The sequence below is a fragment of the Excalfactoria chinensis genome, chromosome 3 (genome assembly GCF_039878825.1).
Source record: "Excalfactoria chinensis isolate bCotChi1 chromosome 3, bCotChi1.hap2, whole genome shotgun sequence".
Lineage (NCBI taxonomy): Eukaryota > Metazoa > Chordata > Aves > Galliformes > Phasianidae > Excalfactoria > Excalfactoria chinensis.
Genome location: NC_092827.1, coordinates 69258742 through 69282561, shown reverse-complemented (window position 1 = coordinate 69282561; position 23820 = coordinate 69258742). Strand labels below are relative to the sequence as shown.

The following is a 23820-nucleotide window of genomic DNA, read 5'->3' as shown; positions in this document are numbered from 1 at the left end:
GAGCCTCCGCGGCACCGGGACTCAGTTTCCATAGAAGTGGAGAAAAATGACGTCAGTATTTCCGACGCGGTGGCCAATGGGGTCGAGGAGGGGGCGGGCTCTGAGAGCCGGAGCCCAATGGAGGAGGCGGGGAGAGGGGCGTGGCCCGGCCCGTCCGCCCGTCAGTCAGTCTCTCGGTGCGGGAGGGGGAGGGGGACCGAGAGGCTCCGAGCCCAGCAGTCACCGCCGCCGCCGGGTCCGGGCGGGACGGATCGGGTCGGCCCTGCCGTGCGCAGCAGCCGCGAGCGGAGCCGTTACGGAGTGCCGAGCGGGGGGCCGAAGCCGGTGTGACGGGGACCCGGAGCCGAGAAGAGGCTTCGCCCCGCTCCCTTCGCTCCCCCCCGCCCGGGGTCGGGGAGCAGCGGGCGGGCGCCGCGGAACAAAGGTAACGGCTGGGGGCTGCGGGCAGAGCACCGCTCCACGCCGACGGCGAGCGGGGAGGCGTCGGGGGGGCGCGGGGCCGGGCCGCGACGGGGCGGGCGGGGGGAGGGGGACGGTTGTTTTTCTCCTCGCGGCGCGACTGCGGCGGGACGCGGCGGCTGTGGGGCCGGGGTAGAGCGATCGGGGCCGCCTGGGCAGCCCCCCCTCGTCCGCTCCCCTCGCGCACACACACACACACTCACGCACACACACACACACACACACACACGCACCGCCGCTCCGTGTCCCCGCTGAGCAGGTCGGGCCCCTCTCTCTCCCCGCCCCCTCCCGGCCCCGCTCCCTTCTTTTCTTCTTCTTCCTTTTCTTCCCTGCCGCCGACGCCGCCGCGGCCCTCCCTCCCTCCTCCCCCCGCTCGGCCCCGGCCGGAGTTGCGGCTGTTGCTCCCCAAGTCCTGCGGCGGGCTCGGCGCCCCCCGTACGTGCGAGGGGGAAGGGGGGGCGCGGGGAGGGGCCGGGGCCGCAGCCCCCACAAAGCGGCGCCCCCCGGGGGGCCCTCCCCGCGGCCGCCCCTCCCGCACAATGGAGGAAGGGCCTCCCTTCCCCGCTCCCCGCCGCAGAGTGCGCGTGTGGAGGGGCCGCGTCCTGGGGGGGCCCTTCCCGCCGCTCGGGGGCCGCGGGGGGAGCCCGGGGGGTGCCGTTGTTGTGGCAAGTTTCTTCTCCTCTGACAGAAATGGCGGCGGCGGGCGCGGGGGGAGCCGCGCCGTGCGGGAGCGGCCGGGGCGGAGGGAGGAAGGGGGAGGGAGAGGGGACCGGGGATCGGGGCGACCCGGGGTGTGTGGGGGGGAGGGCAGAGGAAGCCGTGGGGGCAGCCTCCGTCCCGCTGCCGTACACACGGTGCGAGCAGCTGGAGGGGCCCTCAGCGCTTTGTTTTAAATTCCAGGTCCGGCTTCGGCCGCTCAGCCCCCGCCGAGGGTTTTACCGCAGCCTGAGCTCATCATGAAGGTAACGCGGCCGCTCGTGTTGTGCCGGGAGCGGTTGGGGGGCGGGGGGAGAAGGATTCGGTCGAGGTATGCGGAGAGGGGCCCTCCAGCCTGTTTGCATCTAGCTGTCTGTCTGTCCGGACCCCGGCGCGGGGGGAGCCGCGGCACGGAGGGGCCGTTCTCCCCTCGGCAGCGGCGCTCGGAGGAGAGCGAGGACATGGCTGCCGGGCCGCGCTGCGGGCGGAGCGGGGACGGTCACCCGCCCGAGAGAGAGCGGCGGGGCGGGGGAGTGCCGGGCACGGGGGCCGCCTCACTTTCCGCTCCTTCATCGGAGTTCTGCTGAATGGACGAGCTCGGTGTCAGCAGGGAGGGTGTCTGTGAGAGGTTCTCCGCAGCGAAATGATCGCTGTAAGGTGCAGGTGGCTTTCAAACAGGTTCCGGTCTTCTTCTCTGTGCTGTGTGCTATTCACGTGCATCACTGCTGCGCGTTCAGGGCTGTTTCTTTCTGATGCATCCGGCAAGTTCTATAGCAAACAAACCATACTGGTAGAATAGTGCGATTAACTCTGCGTGGGAAAGATTGGTGTACCCCAGAGCAGTCTGTAACAGCTGCAGTTGTTGAGTTCCTGGCATTTTGCTGATGCTTGCTGCGAATGCTGTTGGTTGTGCTTTCACACCGGGACCTGTAATCCAGATCCGGGTCCTGCTGGGCTGTGGTAAATCTTGCTTCAAATATCAGAATCTTAGAATTGTTAAAGATGTGTGATACATTGTCTTACTGGTGTTTGTTAAGAAAAGGCAGTGTGTGTATAGGGTCCTGTGCTGTCGGAGCTGTGCTGCTGTCTGTGAATGAATGTTATGTAAAATATGTGCGTAGAACTCTATCTGCTGCTGGAAATGGTAAGCGGTGCAGATCGTTTTAATTTCTGGATTGATCTGAGCCGCCGAGCAGCAAACTGAGTCTCACTATGGAGCTGTTAAAGGTCCAGCATGCGGGTTTCCTTCTTCCTTTTTTATTTTTTCCACTTTGATGACTCAGTGTCAGTATATTTAAAAAAAAAACCTAATAAATAATGTTGTAGCTGCACTCCCGATGCTTTTTCTTTAGCGAGAGGTCTCAAATCCTGCGTGCATCCTCCTCATTCAAGTAAACTGTTGATGAATGTACACCACCAGGCTGTGGATGGAGGAGCTTTCCAAATGTGGCTCACTGCCTGCTTGGGTTGTAGGAGATGGAAGCAGGAGGCAGCATAGGGAGCTTTTTCTTTTTTTTTCCCCTCCTCGGAAGGAAAAACACTTATTTAAATGACAGCTAAATTTACATACATTTCTAATATTCTTTTTCCGTGTAAACAAATCCCACAGTTACCATAGAGATTAGACTCAGATACTCTGGTTATAGAGCCGTATAAATGTAGAGAGAGAGCTGGGAGGATGAGGAGGTTGGATTGCAAGTGCCAGTACAAAGTGCTGCGTGCAGTAGCGATAGCGCCCACTTCAGCCAGAATCACACGTGTAGTAGCAAAGATTTTAAGCAGGAAATGCAGAAACCTGTCAGTCGTATATTTTATTAAATCTTGGTGATTTCTGCCAGGGTGTTCAAATGCTGATGTGAACTCTGTCATTTGTGTGTAGCTTTAAGTTTATATCCACTCGAGATAACTGTGAATGCTTTATTTGCTGTGCCATGTAACGTTAAGTGAGGTAATCTATAAGTCATTATGTTGGAACTTTATTCACTTGTTACACTGAAACTTTGATGGAAATATTGCACAACAGAAATGTCTAGAATAGAGCAGTATTTCTAGGAGTTTTTTTAAGATTTCAGTAATAATACAGTGCATCATGGCTTAAATCTGCAGTTAATTTTCTAAGCTTGCAAGGGTATGAGTGAGTCTAATAAGAAGTGTAAAGAGAGCCTTAGGAAAGCTACTGGCTTTCTATTGGTGTCACCACAAAGTAACGGTGACTGTACTATACCAGTACTACAGCAGTACAGATACTGTTTGTTTAAATGGCTGAGTTTTTGCGTGCATTCATTTTTTAAGGTATTGGCAGTGTATGCCTCAAGGACACTTCAGCATAGAGAGAATGTAATGCTTTAAGGCCCAGCTGTAGTTTGAGGCTGCTGACTGCACGCTGCCGCAGACTAGTCTGCACCACTGTTTGATTCCTGCCGAGGTCATTCTTTCAGGTGTGGAGGTTTTGTGTTCCTGCACATGAAGCATTAGGACTGTGCTCCGAGTGTGTATCTTTGTCTCTTTGGGTGAACTTGAACAACTCATTTAGCTCTACAGAGTCATTTTGCCAATCTCCATAGTATAGATAGAATGTTTATTGTGCTTTGTAAAGCACAGTGGGATATGTTTAGGAAGAGTGCCAAGTCATATTGATGGAAAGCTGTAAGTCACTCCTGCTCTTGTTTCAGAACCCTCTGAGACAGCGGAGGGGTGCTGCTGCCCGCTAAGCGATTACCACCTCCAAAGCCACTGGCATAATTGTTCTCCCCACGGTAACCCAACTTAATCCAAGTAGATAAGGTCCCTTGTATAAATTAGTAACTTTATCCTATTAAGTAGTCCTGCCGTGGACTGCAAAGAACATTTGGAGGCGGTCTTAAAATATCTCAAAGTGTATCTCAAATGGAAACGTACAGATCTTGGCATAATTGCACACAATGCAGTTCTGTAGATCACGGTTAGGATGATGGTTACGATGATTCGTATTTTATAGTGAAGTTTTTTTTCTTGATAAACTTATGTACTTTCTGCGTAATGTCTTCTGAAGCATGAAGTATGCTGTAGAAGCTTATGGAATCATTGCAGAAGGTTTGGTTATTTAAAAGCTAATCGTATGACACTCAATTACTACCTAATAAGTAGATTGCAAAATGCATATAAAAACATTATTCCAGCTTGTTTTATTTTCTTTACTGAAGTCAAGAAGTACATTTACGATAAGCAGAGTCTCTGCCTTTAAAGAAACAGCTTCACTGCTGGCTTGTACTAAGAGCTATTGTAAATGCTTCTGAGATTTTTAATATCTACTGTGATATTTGCTTGAAATTTAAATATGTGAATGAAGGTAATATACCTACAGTAGTTAGAGTTCACTGCTGCCTGGTGATAAAAATAGTAACTGTCCCAGAAGCGAGAGTAATCCACTGTGAATTAAGCGATCTGGGATGATGGCTTCAGTGTTTTCTATGCTATTTGCACATTCAAGTTTTTCAGTTTGTGAAGTATGAAATATTTAGCAATTGTAGATAAAAAATTATCTGGTGGCTCTAGGTGTTTGTGAGTGCTTGCTCAGGGCTGTTACGCTGACAGATGAAGGAAGCAGTGCGTTTGGTTTGTGGCGTGTTTTGTTTTTAATTCATCTTTCATTTACATTTGGTTTCACTAGTATTCCTAGTGACCTCTCTGGCTCTGTGCAGAGATCGTTAGTGCACACTGATGCTGTAATCACTTTCCCTTTGAGCCAGGCAGTCTGCTGCTCTTGTTCCCTGCCAGGATGGCAGAGAACAAAAGTGAAGTACCTAGTAAATTTTTCAGTCTCCAGTTTCCAACTTCACACACAAGTCAGCTGAAAGTCCTATTGCTCCTGCGTAGGCTGGAAACTAGTCATGGAATGTAGTGACCTTTCACTTTCTGGTTAACTAATTGAATTGCAGCAGAAAAGGACATTTGTAGCAGAGGAGTACCCTTGAGAATAGTTTTGATTGTGCTGGAGGTATGCAAACAGGTAAGTCTTAAGACGTAGTTTTCCCCGTCATTTGTTTTAGCACTATGAAAACCGATCTCAAATTCTGTCCTGATGTTCCAGTTTGAACAAGTGATCAGAGGCAGTTATTGACTTCCTCGTGCTTGCATAATTATGTAGAAAGGAAAGCAAACACCGCTTGCACCAAGTAATTACAAGTCATGTTGGAATAAACTAAGCTATTTTGAAATTGGATATTTGCACTTTAGAAATGCCAGTCTTAGTATATTTTACGGTGGTTAAATATCCTCGAAGTCTGGAATTCTAATGTGTGTGTTTAGTGTGTGTCTATTCTGTAGCTGGATGTGTTGATAAGGACTCCAGAGTTAATTAGACCACCTGGTGGAAAAAAGGCTGCTAGACGGAGAAGACCGAAGTGGCAACAAACTATGACAACTGGAAAGCTTGATTTGCTTGTATGATTATCTAGAAACTCGATGAAGGATTTTTGGATCAAGAGTCTCGTAGCAGCCAAACGGTTGTATCAGAATACTGTCAAAGAAAACTGTTAGCAGCCGGAGTAATGGATGTGCGTATGTTCGCTCAGACATTTTGGGGTGGTTACTCAATGCACTTTGTAATCTTAAACTGCAGGTGTTGCATGCATCTCCTGCAGAACTATGCTGCATATGTATTCCTAAAGAAATTCTTCATTGTAGTTGAGAAGTCTTTCAAAACAAAATGCAGTCTTTTTCATGTTTGGAGCTTTAAAAGCACCGTCAAACACTTAGTCCAAATGTTTCACTGGTCATATAAACTTAAACAAACAAACTTAAGGTAAGCTGAAAACAGTACCAGAGCTACAGATTAGCTGCAAATTTTCATTTAAATCCTACAGAAATAAATGGTTTTATAGTAGGCTGAAAAATAAAATGTAGAGCATTTGACATCTCTTTTGAAAAATGTAAGAAATAGATTTTATGGGAAGTGACTGAGTTTAAGTTTACTTAGAGCCCTAACACCATGCAGAGTCATTCACTTACTAGCTTATGTATCAGCTCTGTACTTGACAGTAGTTAACCTACTGAGAATTGCCATAGGATGTTCTCCACCGTTCTAGCTATTAAGATGGGCGGCCTTTCAGCAATGCTGAAAAAGTGTACAAATCTGAATGAGCATGGATCTTGAACTGCTCCTCAAAGGCTTCTTAGAAGATTTCAAAATGCCTCCAGGGAGGTAAGGAAACTTGTTTAGTCTTATGCATAAAGTAAATGTTAGTGATTAAAAAGTGTTAAAATAATTGTTTTAAAAGATTCTGATGGAAAGCCGTACCTTTTTAATTGGTTAACGTGGGGCGAGCACATGAGAGGATTTTTCAAGTAATTCAAGTATGGAAAAGACAACAGGCCACTTTGATATTCTGTCATTAACAAGATGTGTATTTTCCTTCCAAACAATAGTTTGAAGCAGGGAAGAAATGCAATAAAGAGCTATTGTGTGTTTCTCTCTCTCTCTCTCTTTTTTTTTATTTCTCCAGCTTGGAAGCCAGCACATAAAGCAGTCATGACCTGTTTAGCAAGAAATGTTTGTAGGCAAGCTCTGGAAAGACAGCTGTGAGATTGTTAAAGCAGGCTGGTGGAGGGTGTCGCTGAGTTACCTGTGAAAAACTAGGGCTGATGTGATCAGCCTGTGTTACGTGTGACCGCTGTGGCCCAGCACTATCCTGAATTAGTGTACATTAACTGTGATTGCTTATGGAGCTCTATTGTGCATTCCCCTGACTTTGTGGGAGAGAATTGTGAAGACTTTTCTTGCAAGCTAAGCAAAATGTTGAAGTGCCCAACTGTGAGGAGGCATTTGCCTTACTGTAGGGGTAGCAATGTCTAGTTTATCCAGAGTTAGTGTTTGCTCCCATTGCTCATCTTGAGGTAGTGTATGCTGTGCACTGTGAAGAGTGTATATTCAGTATGCTGAAGGAAAGACCTTCGGGCATTCCCAAATTAAGGGATTTGGTGTCTTTGGTGATTTCTGTGGACAGTATTGAGTAATGTTCTTATCAGTTGTGATTTAAGCTAAATGTGGATGCAAACATACTAGTTCAGTAGATGTTTGTCATTGAATGGATTGCACTGGTTGGACTAGCTGGTGAATAATGCTGTTCTAGGACAGGGGAGTCGATGTTTTCTCATGATTGAGTCTGTTAATGTGTCCCCTAACAAACTACACCAAAGGATTTGGTTTCATGGTCTTGTACAGAAGAATAGACTCTTCCTTCTCCATTCCTGATTCTTGCTGACTTTTATGCCAGCAGATTCATTTGTATGGTCCTAAGGTAGACTTACCTTAGGTAGAACCAGGATGAAATTAACTCAACAATCAGCTATATATGCTGTTCAGTTACGGCAGATCCATGACCCCAGCGTTTGGACAGATAAAGGAAGGAAAGAACCCAAACTGATACAAAGTGGCTTAAACTTCTTGTGAACGTAGCTTCTGTCCCATCCCTCTGTTACCTTAGCAGTTCTGGTCATTAAGGTCAATATTTTGTAAGTTACCTGGATGTGAAATTTCCATTGTTTTTTTTCTAGGCTTGCCTGCTAGCTAGAACACTGCTCTTTTCTATAGGCTTGAAGTCCATGTCTTTTAGAAGGTGTTAAAAGACTGAATGAAATAGGTAATGTGCTTGGAAGGTAGTGCAGAAAGCCTAATTCTGATATGAACGTTAATTTCTAGTTCAGAAGATGGAAAGCAAGTATTAGACACAGAAGAAGAAAGCCTCCTAAGTATTTTTTTGAGGTCTCCAACTTAAGCCTTATTTCCCTCTTTTCCCCACTTAAAAGTTCTTATTCAATGTTTGGAAAAGTTATCAATAATAATAATGGCTCCAGGCTTCCTTTTTTTCCTCCAATCTAGAGGATGAGTTGGTTTATAGTATTCTGAATTTATACATATATTTTTGTATTTATAAATGGGAAATTCTTATCCCGTAAAGGTAATGGTCTTCAGGGAACTAACATTTATGTTAAAGCATTCTGCCAATAGGTACTTTTGCCAGTGAACTGAAGAATGTGCTATCCTTATTCCTAATCAAGGCAGTCAGAAACAATAACCCGAGGAGGAATTATATCACTTTCCTTTTGATAAGGGAATAGAAGTCATACTTTTGATTCTCAGTATATGAAGAAAAGGCCCATATACTTGTGGGTAGATTGATGGAGGCTCAGTGGCAGGAATTATGCCAGCTGGAAAAGATAGGAGTAAGTTATGTGATACCTTCTGCTTATTGCTATATACTTGATGTGAAAATTTCAGTGATAAATTAAATATCTTCTCTTTGAAGAACTGAAGTTTTTACTGAGTTTTTGACTGGGATCCATCCCCTTTTCCCTTTTACTCACTCTCCTAACATTATTATTCATTATTTACACTGGGCCTTCTAAGAGCAAGGAAGAGGAATTTGGCTTGAGCAAAATTCAGATCCAAATATATTTGCTAGAAGTCTTCAGTTAGCGATAAATAACATAATAAGGAAGAATTTTGTTGATTTTTCATATTCTTTGATCTGAAAAAAGGAAGTTCCAGTATGTGGCAGGGTGACCTGATCCACTGCGGTGATTATTTTTTTCCTTTAGATTTTCAGCCATTTTCACAGTAGGAGACTGGTAGTACCGTATTTATACATTTAGAATAGTCCAATTCCTGCTTTCCTAAAGATAGACATAGAATATGGTCTTCTGAGTTCACAAAGAATGCTTTAAATGAAGTTATAACGGTAAAAGATAGACCTTGCAATACCTTGTGCGTGTGTCAGTGGAAGAATGTTAGCTTAATCTTTCTGTTAAAGCTGTGACATGTAGGTTACTACTACATAAGGTTTTTTTAATGAGAAATAATGAAGGCTTGAGATATTTTAGATGTATAGATATATATTCAGTAGTTGTTATACTAGTATTTCAGAATTTGGGGGTTTCTAATAGAATAGGTGTTTTCACTTTGTAACTTCTTTTGCTGCTCTGCTCATTGAGAAATAGATGATGTAGCATTAAACCAATGTTAGCTCAAATAAGGTATCTGAACTTAGGGGAAAAAATAAGGTACTTCATCATTTTGCTTCCATACGTTCAAAAGAAGTTCTGAAGACATGGCAATAACTTTGTAAATTTCTACTTTAATTTCACTGGAAGGTTGTCATGCTAAGCATGGATGGGAGAAAATAGCAAAGCACTTCAGTGTTAAGTGGGAATGCATTGTAAGTGTAAAATGTAGAGTACGGTGTGTACCGATATGTTGCTGCCTAGAACGGAGGCAAACATGGAGAAAGTCATTCCACTTCAATTCATTTCCATTTTGTGTCTGCAGACTCATTCCGAGGTGGTGTTGCAGAACTTTTTCAATGGACATGCAATTACCTGCAGGACATGATTTGGGGGTAGCTGTGTGATGTTTCTGTCTTTGTCAAGTGTTCACGCTTATCTTCCTGTGATGTTGGACAGGTTAGGAGACATTTAAGTTTAGATTTGTTCCTTTACTTACAGATTACTAATAGTATGCCTTGTGCATTCCTAAATATCGAGTAGTACAGAGGATGTTGTTGCCTGGTGACGGACGGTGTTATATACATGGGCTGGAAGGTAAAAATAATCTATTCTTGATCCATTTTGAAGCAGATTTTCCAGCTGGAGTTGGTGTTTTAACTGTGTTCCCTGGAATAATTTAATGTCAGGTTCTGGGAAGTATTAGTATGGATACTAAATGTCTGGTTTCGGTAATTCATTCTTTTTTTTTGTTGATAGCCCTTTGGCTGCTGAACTGATACTCTGATTTCAGTTTACATGGCCTCATGGTAGTCAGAATATATGGACAAACTTTACTGTATTTGTCTCTTAATTATTTAATACACTGACTTTTCTTGGGGAATACTGAGTATATATTTGCATATATACACTTTCTGGCATAGGGTGATTCAGGTTTTTAGGGGTAAGTAAACTGAACTGGTTTAGTTACATTCTACCTAGAGAGAAAAAAATACCTTCTGATGAGAACATAATAGTGTATCAATAGAAGTGAAAAGTGTATATCCCACATGACACACTATTTTTTCCCATTGGTAGTGTACCATTAGTAGCATCTAGGTATCAACTTAGGTGATGGTGGGTAGGGTTTAGATGATAGGAAGGTTGGTTTGGGGTAGGGAATAAATTTTATGTACATATCAGTGTGTACAAATATGTATATTTGCATCTGTTCAGTATTGCTGAGTTCAGTAAAGTAGGTAGACATACAACACTTCGCATTAAAATATAAAACAATTCTACTCTTTTCTGCCTGGAATACCCCGCTGCAAAACAGCACTTAACTGAATATTTGAAATGGTGTAATAAAATCTTAATTATGGTCTGACAATAAATTTCAAGAATAGCATCTATGGTGTGGAATAAAAGTAGTTCACGATACTTGAGATGGTCTGATCAAGTTGCTCTAGATGTGTGTACTGTATTTACATAGTTGGAGTTCTACGGAAGCAAACGGGCTTCTGTTATCATGATAGAAACATCAAAAAAGGAGAAAGCAGTGAGCCGTAGGACTCAGCTCCACACATCTCCAGATACAGTTCCAGAGGCTTGCTGTGTTACTGCTGTAGTTGCATAATTATGATGCTTGCTCAAAATTCAAGTTGCAAATAAACAAAAAAATACACTGCGGTAGCTGAATGCTATCCGTAAACACCCCATGTTCACAAGAAACTTTGTCTCAAAGGAACTGCAACCTCTTTTCTTGTCTGGCAGTTTCTCTTCATGCCGCTTTCACAACTGCTGAAGGAGCATTCCAGCCAAGCTCACAGATGAGAACATCAGCTGCTTGGAAAACAATTATTAAAAATAACTAATAATAATTTCATTGACGTACACTGCTGACATCATAATCTACTGACTTAAGGCATGTGCGGGTATCGGTGCTGCGATAATTCTGCGTTCTCCCGGGTAGCAGGAGGAGGGCTTCTGGGAGGCCTTCTGTTGAACTTCTGAGGCCAGGGAGGTTTGGGTGGGTAGTAACAATAAAAGTGCTGAGATACACTGTATTTGGATAGACTTTTTTTTCCTCTGTCACTTCAGTAATCTTAAGTGTTACTTTTTGAAAAGAGGCTAAAAAGGAAAATGAAGGTTTTAGTATAAGAGGCTTAAAGACTTTTAATAAATAACTGGGCTTTACAGAATAGCTTCAGTGTGTCTGAAAGTAGTGCATATAATCTTATACTGTCTGTGCAAGTGCAAAACTATTACTGTTTACTCCTTAGTATGTTGAAGAGTTTTGTGGAATCATAGCGAGGATCTTTCCTTAAATAGCTGCTCTTGGGAAATGGCTGACATTAGTCATGGGCTAAGCCAGCTGAAGATGTTTTGGAAACAGGTGCAGCAATGGGTAGCCAAAGAAACTGAAGCATTCTGGGTAGCTAAATTAGATAAAAGGTATGAAACCTGTGCTTTAGGTCCTTCAACATGTTGACTTTTAGGAGGTAATATAGCTTAATACTAGCTGTATGAACTGTTCATTCAATGCTAAGGTGGAATTCTCATTTTCTGTGTAGCATGCTGCCGTCTAAAATATGTTAAAGCTATTCAAAAGTATGCACTACTTGATAATTTTCTTTTTAGACTTGCCTTCAAGTGGTTAATTATTTTTCTTTTTTTAGTATCTATGTTACTTTTAATGTACATATTCTTATTTCTCTACAGGTATTTTACTGATGTGGAATTCTTGGATGGGTTTTCAAGTAGTAGAAGTTAGTAAAACAGGAAAGGCTTGCATCCTTGATTTGGATATTGCTGTGTTGGTTATATTTAGCTTCTTTTTGAAACCTCAAATCTCCTTTCACAAGTCCGGAGTTTGAATATTGAGCTTTTTACATTTAGATGGAGAACTTCCTCCGTCTGGAAGACAAATACTGTCGTGGGGAGATATAAAAAGAGAAACGAGCAACTTTTGTTTTGCTGATAATATCCTTGTTACCAGTAAAGCAAGTCTGCTTTGTCGGTACTGTTTTCAGAAAATGTATTGAGATGTGTGAAGAGTTTGTTCGTGTGCTTATTCTTATTAGATTTCTGCAAGTTGTGAGTTGTGTTCCTACACGTTTGGAAGTAGTAAATAACTTTAAAGTTTCCTGTGAGGCTGAAGGGAAGAGGGCCAAAAATAAAAACTACAGACTCAATATTTCAGCTATATTTTCTTTCTACCCCTGTAAAGTTGTACTGAGTTACGTTTGTTTAATGAAGGAAGGCATGGATCTTGTTTCTCTTGGTACAGGTGAAGCAGGTTATGCAGACAACCTGTGTGGATGTCTACTTCCAGAAGCCGTGTCACAGAGCTTGGGAGCTGGATTTGAAATTATGGCTGGCTTTTCTACATTCTGAATTTACCTGTCTGTGTGCTAATTTCCTTTGTGAGGGTGAGAACACTTGAGACAGCAGTGGTACTGATACTGTCCGGAGCTGTGGCCTCTGAAAAGTTTAATCCACTATTTGTGTTCATGGAACTCCAATATCATTCATGAGGTGAAATATGTGTAAGATGAATTCAGCTTATTTGGAACGTTTTTTGAGATTTGAAGGCAGCTTAATTCACTCTGAAACGGATGTGGATACAGAAATAGTTTCTAATCCCCATATAAGCAGTGTATTTAAAGGGTTGTAGGAAGTGTTAGTGCTGTATGTGAGTCTGTGTGTAAGTCACTGTGGGTAGCTCTTGTTTCATCGTAGAGGTTACACAACTGACCAATGGTAGAAATAAGCATTATTGAGGTCTGGGGAGAAATGTTTTTCTCTTGGCTCTTTAAATTGACTGTGTTGAGATCTGTGCTCAAAAAACATGCCGGATAAGAAGCAGATCATTGGGGTGTAATCCTGATGAGGTGAAACACTGATAACCCAATTAAGGGGCACAGCATCTTTTTAGGAAACTGGACTGAGGGAGGAGTGAAAAAAGTTGTATTTTGGGATGGTCTTGATTCTTTCATTAGACTCACGCAGGAAGCAAAGTTTGAAATGTGAAGTATCTGATTCATTTGGATAAGTTAATCTATAGGAGATTATTCTTTTTTTTCCTCATAGCATGGGTTATAACTTCCACAGTTTTTAAGAGGTTGTTATGAAGTACTTACTTAACAAACTTCTGTGCTGTCCCAGCTAAGCTACTTCCAGTGCCCGGCATAGTTAACACATCTATATTCTGCTGAGTTGCAGGTTTGTCCACAGTGGCCTAAGAGATGCTGGTTTAAAAAAGGCATTAGTGGACTTAAAAGGAAATAATTTTATTTATTTTTCCAGGCTGTGGCAGTTGGTTATGTGGTCATACAGTTATGCCCTTATCTCATCTACTGTCTACTCTTCTTGACTGGGAGCCTACCCAACTGTTGTTGAGTAGCAGAAGGCTGAGCTTGGTTTGAATCTGTGTCAGCGCTGCTTGGGCACTTTAGAATTGAGCATATATGTGCAGTTGTGCTTGTATTTCACTTGTCTTCAGCCTTGCTTGTACCCAGCTCTAAAAGCTGTCCTCTGAATGTCTTAAAGCAGTGGTTTTCAACCAGTTGTCTGCAGGTGCCTGTTGTTCTGCTGAAGATTTAGAATTTGTACTAGTAATCTGTGAAGCTGAAGATATAGCTAGGTCTGTTTGTTATTTAGGAGCCTATAACTCTTAAAATTTGAAAGTGAAGTTGAGTACTGTATGTTGAAGTTATTTTGAACTTTGTCTAATGCAACCGTCCTTTTGTAACTGGAATTACTTACGTTTATTTCTGCCCATTCTGTGTATGAGGTGGTAGGTACCTTACGTTTCTTTCCCCCTCATTTTTGCTGGGAGAAGCAGCTGAGGAATTATTCAGCTGTTTTGAAAGATGTAATATCTTCCCTTCTAGATACAGATAGTTCTGTTTTGTAGCAGTGCTTACAGGCAGTTCTAGGGTGTACTCCAGAAATCATAAAAAGATGGATATTTTCCCTTCTGTATTAAGCTTAAGGTACTGCTGCTGTGTTCTGTGTGTGTAGTTAATGTGTGCCAGTTGTATCCTAGCAAATGTGGTTTTAAATGAAATATTAATTTCTTAGGAAAATAATCCGCTTCATGGGAAGCTTGGAGATAATTTTATTCTTTTTTTTTAATGTAAAAGGGGAAAAATCATAGGAAAGGATGGTCTGCAGAAATCACTAACATATAAATCAAGAATATAAATCACCAAATACTTGGAATCGTTAATTAAAATATTGAAGGAAGACTCTTATGTAGCTTATGTAACATTGTGAGCTCCTGAGTTTTGTGGAAGTCTTTCTACTGTGAAAGCATTTGTGAAATTGAAAGTCTTGTAATAATGTACTGGACCTAGGACAGAAATAGTGAGGCTGCACTTGTTTGGGCAGCAGGAATATGCCATAGGCATGCAGTTGTCTAACAGTGTGAATGTTTTCCCCCTGGCTGGAAGGAGGCAAGAAGACTCAATTTTGTTGCTTGCTTCATCTCTAAAGTCCTGCCTCTGACACAACTGAGGATTCTATGTGCTAACAGGATATAAAAAGAAATGTCTTTTGGGGAAACAGGCTGGTGAAGCCTTCGCTTTGAGTTGAGGAAGAAGGATTGCTGTCTGAGCTCACAAACCATCCCATACAGATATGCCTATAATGAATAGTGCTTTTAATACCCACATGCCAAAGCTTACACTGCAAAAGTAATAGTGGTCAAGGTGGTATCTATTTATATACCTCCCCACATGTGGGCATATGTTTTAATATATAGAATATCGGCCATTAAACTGCATTTCTTTTAAAGGTTCTTGCTTTCTAATTTGCCTTTGAATTTTATTTCAGATTTTTTCAGTTGTGTTAGTGGCTTCAAATGTCCAGCTGCAGCAAAGGGAAATCTAGGAAAGCCAAGTAGAAGGGCTAAGTATTTTTAAGCCAAAATATTGCACTCTCAGCGTAGTAGTTGTTTTATCCAAATGAGATGTACTTTGTTAGCTCTTGAGTAACTTTTTCCTCTGGAGACTGAAGTGTAGCTGGTTATTGACTAGAATACAAGGCCAGTTCAGATCAGAACTGAAGATCTGCCAAAATGTTCCAAAAAAGGATTCAGTTACACTGAAACTTAAGGAAAAGCCTAGGGATTAGTTTGTATTTAGTTGAATTCAAAGATCTTCCAAAACCCAAAACAAATGAAAAATACTTGAGTTTGGCTGGTTTGCAAACTAAAATCTTAAGTTATTGCTGGCACTGAGCTCGAAAGGGAGTCTGTTGGTCTGTGTGTGCTAGATTGACTGAAGCGAATGAGGAAATTGGAGGACGGTTCTATAGGGCTAGTCAGAGGAAAGTGAAGCAGGGACTGCTGTGAGCGTTCTCAAGTGCATCTTCAGGCCCTGTGGCATCTGTTTGATGGGTCTTACTGAATCGGAGCCTTGTACTTGATCTGAGATGTAAATCACCTGTTTAGAGGAAAAGAAGAGGGAAGCAAAAATCAAGTTTGTGGTAAGAATAACTTCTTCCTGTAGGTAAGATATCTTTGTGCTGTATGCTTTTGATCTAATATTAGTCTGAAATGGGAACTTAGATATATCTCCACTGAACCTTGCAGAAGAAACCAGGTGCAGGAAGTGTAACTGACTCGAATACTTGTAGTGTAGTCTTCCTTTAGTTGGTTGTTTTATTTATTTACTGTAGTAGCGGTGTTGGCCACGGTCTCTGTGCTTGGGTGGGAGGAAGTCTGGGAGCCATATTCCTGGAGCTGTGGTTTGTTTCTGAGCACACATGCTGTGTCACTTGGTGTTAAGGGGTTGCCCAGGGTAAAAACATACAGAACTCAGGACGTACTTGAAAGAATGTTTTCTCATATTTTGATTTCTTTGACTGTTAGTGGAGGTAATCTGAAACCAAAGCTTTCTGGATTCAGTGCATTTGAGTGTCTGTCATTCCTGTTGAAACCAAGTGGAATGGAGCTCTATCCTTCCCTGTGCCAGTGACTTGTCCTGATGCCTACCCAGTTGTATGACTCTGGAGAGTTTTATTGCTCTTCCATAGAGCTCTACTCCTGGATTGCCTCCTAAAGATTGTCTCAATGCTGATCATCATCTTAGTAGTTCTGTAGTGCAGTCATTAAACTTGATACTACTGAAATGTCAGATGAGACCATGTTATTTTTGACAGGACTGGTTCTATTTGTAAAATGGATAAAGTCGAGTTACTATTTAGTGAGGAATCCTGTAACTTTTGAAGTTCCTTTTGAAATCAGTTATTGGTTTATTCAGGGCTCGTTATTTTACAAAACAAGTTAATAAAATGCATGTATTTGCTTCTGTAATACAGCAGTAATGGTGCTTTGCCGCTTCCCTACTAAAACAACAGCAGAATCAACACTCAGTCTGTTCCCCCAGACCACTCAGTTGAATCAATATTTCTCATCTGAAAAAAGAAGCTTCCCTGGAAAAGCTAATGCCTGCTTTGTTTGCAAATAGTGTGCAATGGATATAAAACTTAACGTAAACTGTTATTTTGAATGCTGTCCAAGCAGATTAGACTTTGAATACAAACTTACATTTGACCTTGTGTGTACTTTAGCACTGAAGTGCTTTCAGTTTAAAGCCACTTGTGGAGTTTAGTGGCGATGTTGGTCTGGAAACTGGTTATTGGATGCCCAGATTTCTAACTTGCACTGGAAGACACAACCTAGCTTATGGGAATCATCTAAGGTAGAAGTAGTTAGATGATAATCTAGTTATTTATAAATAAGCAGTGTAGTAAATGTCGTCTTCCTCATCCAGCTAGTGCTTCATACACTTACATTTTAATTCTTTTCTGCAAGGGAAAAGTAATGTAGTGTGTGCAATGGAAAGGTAAATATAAAGAATAAGTGATGCCATGTGATGGAGAAGATAGTCTTCTATTTTTTTTTTTATTTTTTTGAAGCTTCTGCATTTTTTTGTAAAAACTTTGTGCATTTTCATCGATGCTTATGGAGTTCTGAGTCATAGTGGTTTATCCACTGGTTTCTCCTCTTCAATCTTGTTAGCCCTGGTGTTTGATCATATGGTGAAATGTTTGGCTTATCAAAGTGGTTTTAAAAAAAAACAAACGCCCCAAAACCCCCTAGTTTGACAGATGTAACAGAAAGAAATAGCTGTTTATGGAGTTGATGAGCTGATTCACTGTGGTCTTTGATTAAAGAAGCTGATGCAGAAGGGAGGATGGAAAACAAATGTCCTCAACCGCAAGCCTGTGAGTTTGGGAGCATCAAGGCCTTCCCCTTTTTACACTCCCAAGGTGTTAATGCAACTCTCAAATGAGACATGAAGCAGCAGGCCTTCACTAAGGGTTTGTGTGAGCTTGTAAACCTCCACCCCCTCAGGTTTTCTACCTGAACAGGGAACGAACTACAATTGGCAGCAGGTAATACCTGTCAGAAACACTCATGGCTTAAAAACATTTTGTCAATATTTTTTGTTTTTACTTCTCCTCAACTAGGTTAGAAATTGTAGAGTCCATCACAGTGTACTTAAGAATATGTGTATTTAAGATACACAGTGTATTTAAGAATAAAGGACTGAATTGGCTTAACTCTTTTTACCTAGCTGCTTTTCTGATACTGTATTATGACCAGAAGTACGTCCTGATGTTACCCGGAGCAGAGAAGAAACGGAATGCAACTTGCTCTCACAACAGTTCTGATGAATCAGATTTCTAAAATAAAGAAGCCATACACTTTTGTGCTGGTTGGGTCTTGAAACTTTTACACTTTTAGAAGTTTCCCATTGTTTCTCTAATATTTAGGCCTGTTGCATTGCTTCTGTATTTGTTTTACTTTGTCAGCTCATACGTGTCTACATGAGACAAATGAATATTTTGCTACTTACATAGGTACTTGCATAGTTTGGGTTGCAAATGTACCAAAAGCTCCCTATGTTAGTCATTTTATTTTATTTTTTGCTTAAAATCACAGATTCCTTTTTCTTTAATAACACCTATTTTTCTTCTCTCATGAGTTCAACTAAAGAGCCTATTCTATGCTTTTAAAAGATAAAGCATTATCACTGTTGCAATTTCAGAAACCTAATAAGAAACTGTACGAAGTACAAGGTGTGTTGTTTATTATTATTATTATTATTATTATTATTTTCTTTCTTTTTTTTTTTTTTTTTTTTTTTGTAAGCACTAAGAAAAATGCATTCTGAAATTCTAATCCATGCTAATAGGATGCCTTTGAGACTAAGCAACCACAGCTGTAATAGCCCCAAGATTGCGGGATTTCAGAGCAGTGAATATGGGGACGAGGCAGCCAGCTTTGGCCTAGATAATTTGTTGAGAGGAAGTGGGGGACTGGCTGCAACAGTTTGGTTTTTGAAACTGAAGAAGTGAACAGATTGTTGCTCAGCTCAGTTGTGTACAGTGTATTTTTAAAATTAGTATTATGATAATTAAGCGGAGCCCTAAACAGACAAAACTGTGTGCGCGCTTCCTGTCTGTCTGAGACATCACACAAGTGCCTGGGGGTGGCAGGATGAGTTTTGACACACATCAGCACATATCAGAAGCGGTAAAGCTGGCATTTCTTCTGCTGCAGAAGGATGGAATGGATTTTCCTGATAGTTTTGATTGGCCTTTTAGTACAGAATGTACATTATACAATCTTTAAAAGCGCTGCTAACTCTTCAGAGGCTCCTCCTGTTCAGTAGCTGCCTTTACTGCGATATTTTGATTATCAGAGTTTTTTGATGAGTCAGAATGTGAGTGTCAATAATAGCGTCTGTTTGAATTACTACTTTGAGCTTTACTTGCTCGGTCCTTGAACATGCATTTCTACTAAGTCTGTTGATTTAAAGCCTTGAAGATGTGGAATATTTTTTTCATCCCTTGTGATCCCTTCAAGTACCTAGTTGCAAAAAAATATTAGCTTCCAACTAATGTTTTGTAAACCCAAAAGCTCTGTTCGTCCTGAAGCCATGGGATTTTGTAACCCCTTAGATGGCAAAATAAAGGAACCTTCCAGCATTGCTTCTTTGCTGTGTGATGAGAGAAGAGAAGCACTATAGGCTGAACCATGAGGGGCTGCAGGTGGCTGAACTGTGGGTGTTTGTGGTGCCCTGAAGAAGAAGCTGGGGCACTGCAGAAGTCTCTTCTGCCCTATGAACATGCACTAGGTGCTTGGCTGCTGGGCAGAAAGAAGACTGCACAGGTACATGGATCCATGAGGCAGACATCTATTATGTGTATAGTATAAAACCTGTTTGCAAGTATGTGGAGCTTCTGTGGGCACTTTACTGCCTTTGAGGTGGTGATGCCCATGTTCTGCTGTAGCCTCAGTCCAGTGGAGCCACAAGCTAGGTGCTGTGTTCAATGAGGCAAAGTCCCTGGGATGGAGGGTTCAGAACTTTGTGCTGGCTACCTTTTAATCTAAGGTCTTGGTGTCTGAGATTGAAGACAGCCAACAGGCTGAGCTGGGGAGCCATCAACAGCCAGCACACTTGCTAGAGTTTCATGGCATGGTATGTGCCACATTAGCAGTTTGCTGCTATTGAAACTGGAATGTGCTGCATCCTATTTCCTCCTCCTCTCGGGGGCAGTTCTGGGGAATAAAGTAGCCAAAAATAAATGGAATGTGAGGCAATACCGTAGGCTTGCCAAAATGGCGAATCTCTCTCTAAAAGTAAAAAGCCATTTGTAGAAGGTGAAAGGGTCTGTTAGCTTCTTTGCTAGCAGTTAGGTTGTCTGGAGTAGCATGTCTGATTTTGGGCACTGAACTTCAGGAAAGATGTGAGATAATTTAAACAGATTCTAGGGGAAAGCAATTAGAAATATGAAGTGCCTAAGAAATAAGGACTGTAATTAAAATGTTCACAGTAACTTGTTGCTTTGTTTTGAGAGATGGGATTACTCTAAGGAATGGCATCTTTTGAAACGTGAAAGCTGCAGAGAAAGTAAAAGCACGCTGCTCTCTGTATGAGGTATTGATAAGACAAATAACAGCAGCCAAGAAAATTTAGAGGAGATGGTACAGAAAACTGTATAAGCATTGGAATATATTGCCTACAGAAAGTATGGTGTATTCACCCCTGAGTTTAAGAATAGATTTGACAGACATCTGTTATGAATAATACAGTTAAAATTATCCTGCCTTGAGGAATGGCCTTTATAACCTTTTATGTGTAATTAAGTTTGTTTGGTGTTGCCAAGGATCTCATCCATCTGAACTTAGTCTTCAATAAATTGGTTAGATTAAGTTATTTTGGTCTCACTGTAGATATTTTCTAAACTGATTTTCATAGTTTCTCCTTGAATGACCTGTCCCTGACCAGAAATTTTACATGAAATGATTGGGCAGCAGTTGATGAAGCGTGATAGGCAGGAGAGAGAGATTTTCACTCTAAAATTTCTGGTGTTGCTGTATATACAACTGCACGCGAGCAGCTACTGGAAGCACGGTAGTATAAAAAGGCCATCTGCTATGAACACGTCTTGTCAGAATAACCAAAGTGTGTTGGCTGTCTACACATTCTTAGTTTGTGAATGTTGGGCTTTGATGTGTGGATCTATAATTTGCCAGATAACCTGTCTTTAGGATTGCTTTCTAATCAGTAAGAAAGAAATGCTGGATCTTCACTTTTTCATATTAGGACCTTTTTTGTGTGTTAGCTGACAGTTGCATTTAGCTGTGAGACAGCTTCTGGTGCTTGATTGTCATTCTCAGAGTTAGCAATAATGGCAACACCACAGTAAAAATGCAACATGAATCCTCATCTGAGTAAGTCAACACTGTGTTATTCTGTGACTGTTGTTTTTTTTAAATGTGATATTTAAAAAACCAAAGCTGTGCACTAATTTACAGATCAGCTACAGTCATGACTTGTACCAGCTGTATTTTCATGTGAACTATACAGTGTAACATCTTAAAGCAGATGCTTAAGATTTTGTGATATAATTTTATCAAAACATCCTTAAACAATATAAAACTAAGGAAATGGTGGCTGTAGTTAGTGAATTCACTTGGATCGGTGCTCTAGAAATCTCATTCTGCTGGTGTTTTTTGCATTAGTAGTGTATGCCATCCTTTCAACTTTGTTTTTCTGTTCTAAGTTATGAATAAAAGTAATTCCCCTCACTTTTTCTTCCCAGTGGTTTGTACAGAAAAGTTTCTGTAAGTATGTAAATAAGCCAAGGCAAGAAGTTTTCTTTTGCTTGAAGAAAAGGAAGTTGTGGTTTATGGTCGTCTTAAGGCTCCATTTTTCAGTTTGTTATGAATTTGTTCCTGAAGGTTTAGACTACAGAAAATATTTTAAAAGTAGATGATAATAAACAGAAGCTTAATATAGTACAGTTACAATGGAACGCTCCTTCCTCCCCCCCCCGCAACCTCACAGCATGGGGATCTGATTTTTTTATTTCTATTCACCATTCTTATTTCTGATATCAGTTCCAGTGTTCCTGTTTTTAACTGGAAAGACTGTCATCTTTTTTTCATAACCAAGCGTCTGTGTTTTCATCCTATTTTGAGTTGGTGTGCTGTGCAATGCAATCAGTTCCTTTCACACTTAGAGGTTTTACCATTCTTTATGGTTTTGCACTGAATTTTTAAGGACTACTTATGAAACATAAAATAATTACGTTATCTTTGACTGGAAATAGGCAAGTTGGCGAAGAAATAAGTTTGCTTTTAAAGATGGCCATTTCAGCTTTCATGTAGTCCTATACCAGTCCCTTCATTCTTTTGCTCAGAGTCTGCACTGTTTCTTTTGAAACCATCGAATCTTTGCTCCAGTCAATTTGGAACATGAACACATCATTAGCTTCTCTTCTTTACAGTCCTTTGAAACATACTAAGTTTTCCACACCTAGCAGTGTTTCCAGGTAGATTTATGGCATGCTTTTAAAAGCGAGGCAAATTGTCCAGACCTGGTAAATTTAAACAGTGCTGTGAAGCTTTATCTGAAGCTTTTGAATCTTAGTTTTAAACTAAAGAAAAATGTTTCTCTCAAGTGAGATCCAACTTAATATTCAAATACAAGGCAGATAATGAGGATAACCTTATGTTATTTTAACAAATATATCATCGATACATACATATTTACTTAAATGCGTTCAGATATGATGAATTTTTGGTTCTTGCACTACAACACGAGATCAGAAAAGTCATTCAGTATCTCTGACTAAAAGTCTCTCACTGGTGACTTCTTTTATCAGGTTAACTTTTTTTCACCTGTGCATGTAGGAACTTGATGCTCAGACCTCACTTGGAACGTAGTGCTATAAGCTGCCAAAAAGCACCAAAATTAATGATGCTGTACCACTTGCAGTACTGCAGCATAATGCTAAACAGATCAGCTATTTGGTTAAACCTTACAGGGAATTGCAGTCTGGTAACTATGGCAATGATTGACTTGGGGCGGGGGGGGGAAGATTTTTACATTCATCATGATAAGCGGTGGGAGCAGACATTCAAAATATCTTTTCTTCACGTGGTCCTTCAGTGACACCAAACAAGGGAAGAGACCTGTGGAAAGAATTATAAAGAATATTTTTTAAAATTGATTTGACTTTTTAGAGAGAACAACGGGCAGTTCTGGAGTGTTTGGTTAACTGAAACATAGTTAGAGACTAGTATGCTATACTGATTTAACAAGTAAATCTTCTATCTCAAAGTACTTTATAAACATGAAATCCCAATTCCCCTTTGAGAAGGATGCACAGTAGCCACATTCTGCAGACTTGAAAGCTGCTGTGTGCCTGCTGAGTTGTGTGGATGCGGGCAGGGAGGCTGCAACCAAGTTAGAATCAAAATTCAATGATTTGTGTTTTTTGTGTTGGAAAATACATACATATATTATATATATATATAGATAGATATAGATATATCGAGCATGGTGACCTGTGTGGAGTTGTTGTTTTGTAACTTACAATTTTACATGTTTGAAAATGACACTACTTGGTGAATTTCCGATTGGAGAATGCAGTTGCTCTTTGGCTAAAATTAAGATAGACTGACATTTGTTTGATGTATCTTTCATTGTTTGAACACAAAAGTTTTTGCAATTCTGAATGTAGCAACTTATCGTAGTTTTAAGACCCCACTCCAAAATCAAAAAGAGACCAAAGCGATGGAATTACTAGTTTCATAGAAATCCAGCTTTACACGAATAAGCAACAATGATAAAAACCCATTTTGCATTTGAAACAGTTACATTGGATAAAAAGGGAGTATTGCCTGTTGTTACTGGATTGAACCTCTTGTTGTGGGTCACTAGGTCCTTCATGATCATAGAACCTGTAAATCTTTGCCAGATGGCCTGTTTTTATTTGGAGAGGAATATCAGCTTTTGTGCCTTTTGAAGCCTTTCAGAATTCGGAATAAGCCAGCCATGGAGCTAATGTAGCTGGAGAATTTCAAATAAAGAAACTATCCCCTTTACACCTGTAAAGAGCTCTAAAAACTGTCAGAAGTTGGTTTATTGCTTCAGACATCTGGACGCTAGCTTCTGTTAGCTTCCAACTTCCATAAAAACATGAAAAAACCTTATGCCACAATTATGGTATGTTTGCAACTGGTGAGGTGTTACTTGAAGCTTCCTGACCATTTTCCAATGGAAACTGGAACTGGTTTTTGCTGCAGAAAGCCTCCTTTCCTCCCCTTGGATCTGCAGGTGTTCAGTTTGACCAGGATGCGCCCAGCTTAATTTTGATCAGTGAGCTGGATGTTGA

The 23820-nt window shown here is 41.1% G+C and overlaps 1 protein-coding gene across 3 annotated transcripts in view; it reads left to right on the top strand.

Annotated features, from left to right (window-relative positions):
* Positions 1 to 243: 243 nt before the first annotated feature.
* ARID4B (AT-rich interaction domain 4B) overlaps positions 244 to 23820 on the top strand; it is an 83919-nt gene continuing 60342 nt past the window's right edge. For 2 of the 3 annotated variants that reach the window (XM_072332496.1, XM_072332493.1), the window contains exons 1-2: positions 244 to 424; positions 1360 to 1421. In XM_072332496.1, the coding sequence (XP_072188597.1) occupies positions 1416 to 1421 (6 nt within the window). In that variant the 5' untranslated portion in view covers positions 244 to 424; positions 1360 to 1415. The remainder of the gene's footprint in view (positions 425 to 1359; positions 1422 to 23820) is intronic. The other variant, XM_072332495.1, reaches the window with a different exon arrangement.